Consider the following 12,845-nt stretch of genomic DNA (forward strand, 5'->3'; position numbering starts at 1 on the left):
TGTAGCTTTACAATTAAAACAAATTACCTTAAATTGGCATTTATGAGAAATTGTAAGCCAGTGGAAAAAGCAGAGTTGGGGGTAATGCGATCCCATCGGTAATAATTCAATCATCTTATAAAAAAAAAATGTTGGAGCCTAACTTTCAAACCTATCTGCGGTACAATGTTTACACGTGTAAGTGGACTCATGGAGATTAATGCTTGCATTTTATAACCTGAGCATTGAGAACTGCTCAGTTTATAAAGTTACACTTATTTCTCGTATGAAAGAGGACACGTATGTTTCAGTAGGCCTGAATATTTCCAGGGCAAGAAAACACATACTTTCTGACATTTTTTTATAAACATACACACGTATATTTTAGGCATGTAAAAAAAATAATAACATGAATGTGTAATAACCTCAATTTATACCTGGAGGCAGCTATTTTATACAGTATGGGGGACATTTTCAAAGTCACACGCGGGCGTCCATGAGCGGCCTCGGAGTGAACTTTCCTTTTGCTCGCCCCCACCTTCCCCTCCCTTCCCTTATCTAACCCACCCCCAGCCCTACCTAAATCCCCCCCCTACCTTTGTTGTCTAAGTTATACCTGCCCCCGGCCCGCCACCCCGCCTCCGGCCCTGCCCCTTTTTCAAAGCCCCAGGACATACGCATGTCCAGGGGCTTGTGCGCGCCCCCGAGCCTATGCAAAATAGGCTCGGTGCGCGCAGGGGGAGTTTTAAAGTGTTACGCGCATAACCCTTTGAAAATCGACCCCTATCTGTTTTAAACCAAATTTTTCCATTTAACCATAAATCAATAATCTCAAGACTCCCTGGAACTTATAGAGAGAATTACAGGAATAACATAAACCTTAAAGGAAAATAGCATTTACACACAACAAAAATGTTCATATATACTATATAGGAGTGGAGGAGTAGTCTAGTGGTTAGAGCAGTGGGCTATGAACCAGGAGACCAGGGTTCGAGTCCTGCTGTCACTCCTTGTGACCTTGGGCAAGTCACTTTACCCTCCATTGCCTCAGGTACAAACTTAGGGGTAGCTTTTAATAAAGTACGCCCGCACTTACTTTTGTTTGCGAACAAGAGTACGCCAGATTTTACGTGCGTATCCTTTAAAATCAGGGGTCGGCGCGCGCAAGGGTGTGCAAAATCGGCAGCCTGTGTGTGCCGAGCCGCACAGCCTGGCTCCATTCCCTTCCACTCCCCCACACCTTCCCCTCCCTTCCCCTCCCTTCCCCTACCTAACCCACCCCCCCAGCCCTATCTATACCCCCCCTACCTTTGTTTGAAGAGTTACGCCTGCCCCGGCTGCGCGATTCCCCGGCCCAGGAGCTGTTTCGGAGGCCTTGGCCACGCCCCCGGGCAGGAACCACGCCCGCAGCCCTGCCCCCTGGATGACACGCCGCCACGACATGCCCCTGACACGCCCCCCCAGGAAAACCCCGGGACTTACTCGCGTCCCGGGGCTTGCGCGCGCCGTACCCCTTTGAAAATCTGCCCCTTAGATCGTAAGCCTTCTGGGGATAGGGAAATATCTACAGTACCTGAATGTAATCCCCTTTGAAACACTGAAAAAAGTGTGAAAAGCAGAATATAAAAAATCTAAATAAAATAAATATATTTGTTGGAGTTGAGGTGGCTGGTTTTCTTAGATCTATAAAAATCCTCAATTGCTCTGGAACACAAAATATAAAGGTTTCTCTCCCTCTCTTTACACGGAAATTTAAGCGTAAAGGAAAAACCTAAGCCAATGGCCTCTTGACGGAGGGCTAAAAAGCCCCTTCGTCTTATTTGTGTAACAGCGGCCATGTCGGGGGAGATTTTAACATATATGAAACAGGAAAATGTCTAAAATATTTTCTCATTACTAATTGTAAATCAGTTAAGGAAATGAAGGAGACCAGAAGTGTAGCTCTCTCCAATACTTCAGTGGCTGAGTTTTCTATTATTTCGGTGAGTTTTCCCTGCCAATTCTGTGCAATAGCTGTTACAGCAGACTTTGGGATGAAATAGCATCTGTTTATTGATGGAAGTTCTTCCTGGGTTATCCCCAGTATTTCCCCCATAACTTTTTTCAGGGTAGTGTGTGGAGTCTCTCCAATATACTCAAATGTAATTGCCTAGATTTATTTTCCAATGTTTCAATCCTTTTCGCCAGAGTTTCTCTATCTCTAACCATAGCTGCTTTGAAGCCTAAATTTCCAGAGCCCTTCTCTTCTATAGCAGTAACTTTAGCATTTATTTGATTTTGCATCTGTGAGTTAATTGTTGTGTTTTGTAATGCTGAATGCTCCAGTCTCGAATTAAAACCATTGAAGGTAGTCACAATTCCAGCCATCGTATCCCGTACATCCTATCTGTATGCGCGAGACCCCTTTGAAAATTTTCTCCTAGGATGGAGAGTACATCTATCTCACATTACTTAACTTCATGCTTGGATCAGAAATGATTCAGAAAACTTTTATTGGCACGGCGGCTTTTTCATGTGTTGGCAAAGTAATTCCTGAGGAGGTTGATGTAAAAGTTAGGGGTGTTTTGGGAGCGTTCCGGGTCAGAGATGAGTCAGCCGACAGGGTTTAAAGCCCCCCCAGGTTTGCAGTATCGCTCTTACAGCAATGTCAGTGGCCTACACTATCAGCATTGCTGTCAAGACAGTGACTGACGCTGCTGGGAGCGGTACGCTTGTACCACAGCCCCAGTGGCCTTCTCCATTTAGGGGTGCCGGCCAAGGTGGGAGGGAAGGGATTGACTTGGGGTGCTGGGGGGGGGGGGGGGGGGGCGCTCCCTTATAGGAGAAAACATTTGAATCGCCAAGGAATGGGGGCTGGCCCACCTATACAGGTCTTTCAGGCCGCCACTTTTTAATCACTTTATTGGGGGGGGGGGGGTAGGGAATGGGGGGCACAGGCCTGCGAGCCCAATTTTGAAAACCACAGTGGGAAGGGGGGCTAGACTTTCTTTTTTAATTCTGTAGTTGCTCGTGCAGCTGTATTCTTTGAATATATCCAGATAAGCTTAAAGTTATTCGGGTACATAAACATGGCTAACTTTAAATCTTAACTGGTGAGATTCAAAGACAGCTGGTTACGTTTTTAGTTATCTGGCTGCCTGTAGCGGGATAACTTTATGCAGGGATGTTCAGCAGGAGGTTTATCCTGATGAATATTCCTGATACCGTATCTGGCTGTATATTATCTACACATGATAACCTCGTTTAGCCTGTTTTGGGAAATTGGCTTCATCAGGATTAACAATTATCCTGCTTTGAGCTGCCTTCCAGGTGAAAAGAGGATTTACTTTATAATACTCTCTGCTTTGTCTCCTGAGCACCTCTCCCAACTTCTTTCCCCGTACGTGCCCTCAAAGGAGGTCCGATCTTCCCAAACGGGTCTTCTCTCTTCTTTTCCTCTGACCTCTGCCAGATTGTCCTGCACAAGATTTTATGCGTTGAACTGGAACGCACCAAAAATTTGGAACAAAGTGCCCTGCACCTTTCATCATGTTACCTAAAGCTCAGAAAAAAACACCCAGGCCTTCCGCTCAGAGTCCCTCAACCTCCCAACCTAACTACCTGAACTCCCAAATAGGAACACAACAGGGACTCTTTAGTTACACACAAATGCTGGATCCCAATCTACTCTAATTATAATTTCTGATTCTCATATTCAGCTGTTCTAATGCCTGTTCTTTAAATTTGTTCTAATCTGCCCTGAGACCAATCTTGGTTGAAGACAGAATATCAAATGCCATAAAATAAATAGGGGAAAAAAATTACAAAATAGTAGTAATAGTAAAATAAAAGTCCAGTGTACAGAAACATCAATAACCAGGAGAAGTTCTAGGTTTTGGTGCTGGTCCATATTGTCCCTGGCAAGATTACATTTCTAGCCGAGCACTCAGGCTGAGAACTCTTTAAGGTGTTTCCTTGAGAAATGTAAACATCAATAGCGGAGGAGTGGGCTTGGAGAGAAGCATGTCTGCAAAAAAACATGGCAGCCTGGGATGTTGTCCTGAGGACTGGGGATAGCGAAATGAAACATCTCAGGCTTAAACTGTAAAAGGAAATAAGTAGGATCACGTACCTGTTATGGTTGAGCGTATTTTGGTGGATCCTTGGGTGCTGTGGGAGATGACCACGCCCAAAGGGAGGAGCCCCATGAAGAGCCACAGCACTGGGCTAGACTCATAATGTACAAAACACAGTTAGTTCTTTATTAAACAGCTTGAAGAGAGTCACCAGAGGTGGCAGTAGGGAGGCAGTCTGGTAGTTGCAGTCTCAGGGACCTCGGCAGAGGGAGCCCTTCTCTCCTAGATGACATCAGGAGGTTCCGCAGCAGGTCTCCCAGCGAGGAGATACTGTGGATGAGATAGACTGAGAGTTAGAGTACTCACTAGGTGTTTGCTGTTGGTGTACGATTCCACCAGATATATTGAAGAAGGTACAGGCACCAAGGAAAGGAGAGCAGGCCCTCGAGGAGCGAGTGCCTGTTCCCTGTAAGGCACTTGAAATAAAGCAGAGGACCCCGAGGAGCGGATACCCAGGTTAGCAGTTACCCCGAAGGGCAGAGAGAGAGCTTCCAGCGGCAGCACAGAAGCGGCAGAGTAGCATAGACAAGAACGAATTTGAGTCCTTGCTAACTCAATGAGCTAGCAAACTAGTGAAGGTAATATACCCGGATGGCATGACGACAGCATGAGGGAATGCCCTCGAGGTTCGCGCCAAGGGTGGCATAAAGACGTGGGGTGCGCACACACCCTAGTAGGTACCTGGGAGGAGCAATGGCGGGAGGCTGCACCATAGCCGTTCCGGGGACACCGGAGAGGTCGGCTTGAAAACGCTGTGGTAGCCATCTTTCCCAGGTAAGCGGGAGGAACCGTGAATAAGGTGAGGCAAACGGGGCGAAGCCGTCTAGCACCGACGGACGCAACAGTACCCTGAGTGGAGTTAGCTCAGTATGGCGGAGCATGAGGTGCCCAGAAGTTACTGAGTTTTAGAAGCTTGATGACAACGCTCGTGGTGTTTTTTTTTATTTTCCTTGCATTTGGAAAAGCTTCATCTCCACCTGAAGCTTGTTTCTCTCCACACCCAGCACTCAAGTCTGGGACAAGCCAAAAATCCTGCCATGATGGAGCTTTATAGCCTTTTACTCTGCGCAGCTACTGTACCCTATAGTGCGGGGTGATGCAGAGGAAGCTGAAGAATCATTTCCCTTGTTCACCATATAGGATGGAAGATGTGTTGGAAGAAGAGAACTAAAATAGCGGAGCTGAGACTAAAATAGCGGAGCTGAGGTAAAAAGCTGTTGTGGGTTAGGTTTTTTTTCCCCCTTAGATGGCTGATCAAACATCTTGTTAAATGTTAAGAGAAAAGTAGCATATGGCAAATTGACACACCCAACATATCCATTCCTGTACTTGTGTCCAAGGCTCTTGTGTTCAGTGACTGCACATCCATTTTTAGTCAGATTTAATGCATCATAAAAAATGTTATATTGACCTAACCCATCTAAGTGAGTCTTAATTAGCACAGCGATAAATGCTTGGTCCTACCATCTGGCCTACCCAGCACGTGTGTGAGCAAGTGCTGTTGGCTCATAAAAAGGTGGTTTGTTTGATTTTTACATGGAGGAAGTAGTGTGGTTGCTGTGTTAGGCCACATTAATGCATGGAAACAAAGGTTAATGCACTAAAAAAAAAAAAAGCAAGGTGATACCTATTTGTTAGAACAGTTTAATAGTCCAATAAAAAGGTATCGCCTTAGATTATTATTTTTTCCTTTGTTAACCTTTTATTTCCATTTTGTTTTCAGAGAAACTAAACAAAAATGGTATCTGTTGACAGCCATTAGTACAAACTAACAGTCAGAGCCCCGATATGGACCCGCAAGCCTTGTTGTGAATGTTGGTTTATTTATTGCATTTTATGACTATAGAATATCTTGTGATATCATCATGTCTTATGGGTTATGTGGGAAAATAATGCACTGCACATCTGGAATTTTTTTTTTTTAATTTGCAATAGCAGTTTCAATTTAACAATCTGCTGTTAAGCTGCCAATCAGAAGTGGAATTACTAATAATCTGATGTGCTATCAGTAGTATAGGGTATTGACTGACAGCTCAGCTATGGGGAAATTCAATCTCCCTTTTATCACAACTTATTTCCTCCTTCCCCATTTGTGTAGCTTGTCTGGGTAGGACTGTGCATGTCTTGCTCTTGAAATCAGCAGCCAGAATGAGAGCTATTGCTGTGCTGGAGAAATAGAGAGAAACGAACAAGCCTGCCCCGGCCTTGGCAAAATGATAGACCATGTCCTGGGTTCCGACTCAAAACAACTTCATTCAGCCACTTGGAAGAACATTTTTGGATGCACAATGCTCTTCTGGGCAATCGGTACAAGGCTGGAGGAAGGATGTGAATGGGTTGCTTCCATGGAAAGAGTTCTCAGCAATGGAGTTAATTCCCCAAACTCTGCGTCACCTGTCAAAGCAGGCAATAAGCCGCCCTCTTCTCCTGGTACAGCCAGGTGGACCATCTGCGGGGCTGACTGCAGTTCTGTGGTCTGTAAGGAGACCGTCTTGCAGCAGGCAGGCTGGAAAGTATCCAAGAACCTACCAGGCAGCATGAGATGAGATTCGGAACAGTTTCCAAACAAAGCAATGAAAAGAGTGAGACATTTGCAATTCAGTGGGATGCTGGAAACTTCGTAATCACAGCAGTGCTTATAAACATAGTGTACAAACAAATAACTTGCTAGTCTTTTTCTAGTCAATACCATCCTTTATTCTCTCAGCAGTTGTCTCAGGGCTGCATTTTCTGATTCGCACAGTGGAGTCTCTGCAGATTGGGATACTTTCCTTTTTATTTATTTTTTAACCAAACCAGGATAAGAATTATCCAAACTTGTTAAACAGGAGCTTCTAAGACCACACACACAGGACCTATCTTCAGGCCACTTTTGACCACCCTTTTCTAAGATGACCTAAGAAGGGATCCTACAGACATCATCTCAAATAGACATCATCGTCTCCGAATAATTCGTATGTTTACCCAAGAAAGGGAAATTATAATCAATAATGGAGCCAATTTTTTCTGGGACCCAACCTGGCCACTGGAACTTGGTGCCGTCTAACAAAGTCAAATAGCCGAGTCTGTAGTCTCTACACTTTCTAATGTACAGTCTGCTGGTTGTGATTCATTGATTTATCATTTCATATTTATAAAGCACAGTTTCCATAAATGCTCAGTGCGGTGGTGAGATAGCTAACTGCCTGATTACAGTTTTCAAAGTGTAACACACAGGGGAATTAAGTGATGACTACCATGACCTTTGCTTTGTTTTCTCTTCAGATATTGAGAACGCCAGTGACATTGCCCTGTACTCCGGCCTGGGAGCTGCTGTCATCGCTGTGGCTGTGCTTGTGGTAGGTGTCACGCTTTACAGAAGGAGCCAGAGTGAATACGGAGTGGACGTCATTGACTCATCTGCCCTAACTGGAGGCTTTCAGACCTTCAACTTCAAAACCGTCCGTCAAGGTTAGCCTGTTTTCCCCAAACTCCTCTCCCCTGAGACCTTATTGGTTCTTTCTTCGGCTCTGTTTGTAAAAGCGATCAAGGTGCCTCGAGAGGTCATACAATTGACAGTGTGGGCTCGGTTCAGCACTGCAAAATGTCTTGGCGAGTACAGGCTTCATTTAAAGTCAAAGTAGGCATGGGAAAACGCATGCCCTGAGGGCAGCAGACCTAACAATTTCTCCCCACGCCCTTTCTATGTATACCCACTGACAGAAGCAAACCCAAACCAAGACCTTTTACTGCTGATGTGAGCTGTTTACCAACGTTAAGATGCCAGAAGCTGGAGCCCCTGCCCTGTGACTTCTCGGTTCATTTCACTGCCACCCTCTCTCCCTTTCCCAGGAAGGCTTCCTTGTAGGGCACCAAACAGGTATAGCTCGCCTGAAGGAAGCCCATTCTAAGTGAGGGTAAAGCCCGGTTCTTATTTATCTTTCTTACCCAATGAAGAACTCTTTTCAAACTGATCATAAACTAGAAAATGAATTATATTCAGCCAGTCTGGAATACAATTAAACTGTTTGAATTTGGTTTCCACTGCATTGCAAGAAGGTTACATGAAGGTTATGTGTCAGGATGTCCAGTGGTTAATATGTGTTAACATGATATATTTCTTTAATTTGCATTTCTTTTTTCTCATTCTCTCTCTCAGAAGCGTAAATGTTCTTGGCCCTGTCACCATTCTGTTTATTGAAAGTAGTTTATTTTAGTATTTTTAAATCCTAAGTGACAAACAGCTGGCTGTACTCAATCCTGCACTTTATTGAAAAACCCAAAAATCAGAACGTGTATCTCAGTCCACACAAGCACTGAGCCCACATGGAGCTCTGCCAATGCAGCTCACTCCTGCCCTGCTGCACCTCCCCTACTATTCCAGTACTGAGGATCCCCCCCACACATACACACACAGCTCTGCCAATGAACTTCAGTCCCGCCCAGCAGTGCCTCCCTCTGTTCCAGTACTGAGACACCCTCTCCCTACCAGTCCTGCAGCGTGCCCCTTGTTCCTGCCCTTCAAGAGCACAAACGGCTCATTATCCCTAAGATGTGGACAGCTGTCCCATATAAACTGGAGTTCAGACACCGTCCGGTGAACGATATGTCCCGCTTTCCTGGCCTTCCTGAGACAGTCACTGTTTGTGTGCGTGCAATATAAATATGTCACTTGTAGGGTTTTTCTTTTGCTGACAGTGCTCTTTATACCTTGGAGGCATCCAGGTTAGATTTACAGTCGCATCTCTGGAGGAGGAAAGCTAGACTGAAAAAGCTCCCCTCTGTGACCCAGCTTCTGAAAGCATACATAAACATAAGCATATATTATTTACCAGCTTTGCCCACCTGTAAGTAATCACTAACTTCCACTGCCTCCCCTCCCAGCCCCCTACATTCAGAGGATTTGTGCTTTCCTGCTTGCTTTTCTTTTTTTTTTTCAGCAGGGTATGGAAAGTATATGGCTTAAACATTCACTTGTAAACAGAGGTCCTGATTCCCCGTCATTAGCGGAAGAGCCACTGTTACACGGTGTACTTTGGCAACAGGGACAAATAAATAAAATATCGCACTTCCAGAAGCCCAGAGGCAGAAGATAGTTAAAAAGGCAAAAAAAAAAAAAAGTTTTTCCTATATTTTGATTGGGCGACTTAATGCCTATGCCATCCCAGGGGACAATAGAGAACAGGATGTGGGGATGGCTCATCCCCCTGCCCCTGGTGTGTTTAAACATTCTGCTGTCTCCCTGCTTTGTCAGAGGGCCCTGCCTCACACTCCTGCAACCAGATAACAAAGTTATAAGCTGACAGCGTAGGCTGAGGCTTCCATGACAGGGGAAGAAAGAAATATCAAAGCCTGCCAAGCATCCTCTGGTCTGTTAAATCATTTATAGCTGGGGGAAAAAAGAAACCCTTTTTTTTTTTTTTTTTTTTTTTTAAGTATGCACAAATTGACTTTTAGAAACCTTTCATAGTGCAGGAGCTGGCTGGAAGGAAAGTAAATGGAACACAGTAGATTTGATATTAAACAAATCAAAGCGACTTTTACAAGCAGCACCCATAATGGAGAAACGTGGGAGACACTGTCATGCATGCCTACTCGGTTACACCGAGCAGTTTGCTGTTTTATTCCTCAAGTTTGTAATTGTGCTGCTGTGTGGGCGATGCTCATAACCTCAGTTGCTCTGTGGTCCATATCGGTACGGAGCACAGCCCCCCCCCCCCCCCCCCCCATAAATTATGGTCCCTCCTGACAAGTCGTGTTTTCATTAGGGAAAATACACAGAAACGTTCCGCTTTCTATGGAGGGCCTTTTGAATTGCCAAGCTGTAGACAGTTTGTCTCCAAATGTTTTATTGAATAGCAGAATGCCTTCATTCTTAGCGTGCAAGCTCCCCTCTAAATTAGATACCGCAGCTTTAAAATGAGCATTGACCCATTCGAAGATTGCCTGGAGAGTAGAAAATTTGTGAGAATACTCCAGAAACACAATTCATCTCAGGGGGTGCAGTCCGTAGAGTAGTGTCTGCCAGAAGCATCTTCCAGTCATACACATTTCTTCATAAGAACATAAGAACATGCCATACTGGGTCAGACCAAGGGTCCATCAAGCCCAGCATCCTGTTTCCAACAGTGGCCAATCCAGGATACAAGTACCTGGCAAGTACCCAAATGTTAAATAGATCCCAAGCTACTATTCCTTATTGATTAATAGCATTTAATGGATTTCTCCTCTATGAACTTATCCAAATCTTTTTTTAAACACTGTTCAACTAACTGCTGTAACCACATCCTCTGGCAATGAATTCCAGAGATTAACTATGTGCTGAGTGAAAAAGAATGTTCTTCAATTTGTTTTAAATGAGCTACTTGCTAACTTCATGGAGTGCCCCCTGGTCCTTCTATTATCTGAGAGAGTAAATAACTGATTTACATTAATTTGTTCAAGTCCTTTCATGGTTTTGTAGACATCTGTCATATCCCCCCTCAGTCGTCTCTTCTCCAAATTGAACAGCCCTAACTTCCTTAGTCTTTCCTCATAGGGCAGCCGTTACATGCCCCTTATCATTTTGGTTGCCCTTCTCTGCACTTTCCTCTGTGCAACTATACCCTTTTTGAGATGTGTGACCAGAATTGTACGCAGTACTTGAGATGCGGTCTCACCATGGAGCGATACAGTAAGGGGTAATAGCGTGTTGAAAACGCGCGTCCACCCCCCCCCCCCCCCCCCGAAACTAATAACGCCCGCAACATGCAAATGCATGTTAATGGCCCTATTAGTTATTCCCGCGTGATACAGAAAGTAAAATGTGCAGCCAAGTCGCACATTTTACTTTCAGAAATTAACGCCTAGCCAAAGGCTGGGGTTAATTTCTGCCGGCACCGGGAAAGTGTACAGAAAAGCAGAAAAAACTGCTTTTCTGTACACTCTCCGACTTAATATCATGGCGATATTAAGTCGGAGGCCCCAAAATTTAAAAAAAATGTAAAATTTAAAACAAAAAATTTAAATCGGCCAGCGGCCCGCAGGTCGGAAGACGGACGCTCAATTATGCCGGCGTCCGTTTTCCAAATCTGTAGCTGTCAGCGGGCTCGAGAACCGATGCCGGCAAAATTGAGCGTCGGCTGTCAAACCCGCTGACAGCCGCCGCTCCTGTCAAAAAGGAGGCGCTAGGGACGCGCTAGTGTCCCTAGTGCCTCTTTTTACTGCGGGCCCTCATTAGCATATTCTTCCCCCCTGAATCGCACAGGAGAGTGGCCTGTGCGCGCGCCAGGAGAGCAGGTGCTCGCCTGCTGTCCCGCAACTTTTACTGAATCGGTCTGTTAGTTTGCTTTTTTGATCGCTACAGGATGAGAAGAAACTGTTCTGCAGTCTGGGATTGGTCATGGACCTGAATGATAACTGCAGCATGCGATGTGTCATGTCCTTGATTGGCACTATGCCTAAGACCAGCAGTCTGGTTGGAGCCAAGGAAAGACTTGGTCAAGGAAGTTTTCTCTCCTTTCTGTGTTTCTCTCGTAATTTGGCAAATGATTTATGCACCTCAAAGTGCCAAGCAGCCCATCTCAGCACTTAATCAGTTTATCATGCAGAAATGGAATATGACAGCATATTAAGAGCAGTAAGGCCTAATTTTGCTTCCATTTGTAATGTCATAAACCCCAGTCGATCACTAGACTTCCCTTCATTGCTTTGCAATAAGGATCCTCTGTGCTCATCCCAGAACTCCTCGAATTATGCTAATGCATTTGCCTCTACCATCTTCACTGAGATGCTGTTCCGTACATCCACTATACTTTCTGTGAAGAAATATCTAATGTTATGCCCAAGTCTATCCCCTTTGAGCCTCATGTCGTGACTTCTTGCTCTAAATTTTCCTTTCCACTGAAAAATATTTGCTGCCTGTGCATCGTTTATACAAATCTCAATCATACCTCTCCTTCCTCTCCCCTAGGGGGTAAATATTTAATGTTTAAATCTAATTTCATATGGCTTTTGGTGCAGACCTTGCACCTTTTTAGGTGTCCTTCTGTGAACCACCTCCAAGCTGTTTATCCTTATAAAGCTGTGGCCTCCAGAAGAGCTCCCACCATATGATGGGAGGACCTCTCGTGTTAGATCATAGGTTCCCTCCATCTTCAACTTCCTGTGAGTGCGGAATTCTATGATTGCATCATGGCTCCTATGTCCTTGGCCACGGAACATGAGGCAGAGTTGGTGAACTTTTCTCCGCCCCCTTCTCCCTCCCACACGTGCATTTTGGGAGTAGCGTGGCTGATCTGTGGGGTGCTGTCAGATGTCTCAGGGTCTTCAAAGCGTATCATGCCATTAACCATTTCTGGAGGCAAGAGCAGGAGAAGTCAATAAAAAAAAAAAAAACCAATTTGTGAACTGCAGTGTATCCCTCCCCACCCCCCCTATGCTTCCCAAACTTAGTTACTGTATTCCGACAAAGAAGGGCAAGAAGCAATCCATCATAATCAGTTTATTCAGGATAATCTATGCAACCTGCATAAAGGGGAATAAGTTTCCTGCTGCTCATTATAACACATTACCTTCCCCCACAGGAAAAATGGTGACCTGCATACTCACTCTGCCATATGAGGCATGCACAGAATATAACTGCATTTATTAAATATGGAAAATATGGACAGCAAAATAATTCATCCTAATTCATGTGATCCCAGAGACTACTAAAGGAATAATTAGCAATGTGCCACTCATGATAATTATCATGTTATGTTAGATTATGTCATTCAAAGGGGCAGATTTCTG

At 44.7% G+C, this 12,845-nt stretch overlaps 1 protein-coding gene across 1 annotated transcript in view; it reads left to right on the plus strand.

Moving 5' to 3' along the window:
• Positions 1-12,845, plus strand: part of UNC5D (unc-5 netrin receptor D) — a 549,276-nt gene that overhangs the window by 437,820 nt on the left and 98,611 nt on the right. Inside the window, 1 exon segment of the mRNA XM_029603886.1 lies at positions 7,359-7,544. Coding sequence (XP_029459746.1) covers positions 7,359-7,544 — 186 coding nt within the window.

This window comes from Rhinatrema bivittatum, chromosome 5 (genome assembly GCF_901001135.1).
Source record: "Rhinatrema bivittatum chromosome 5, aRhiBiv1.1, whole genome shotgun sequence".
NCBI lineage: Eukaryota > Metazoa > Chordata > Amphibia > Gymnophiona > Rhinatrematidae > Rhinatrema > Rhinatrema bivittatum.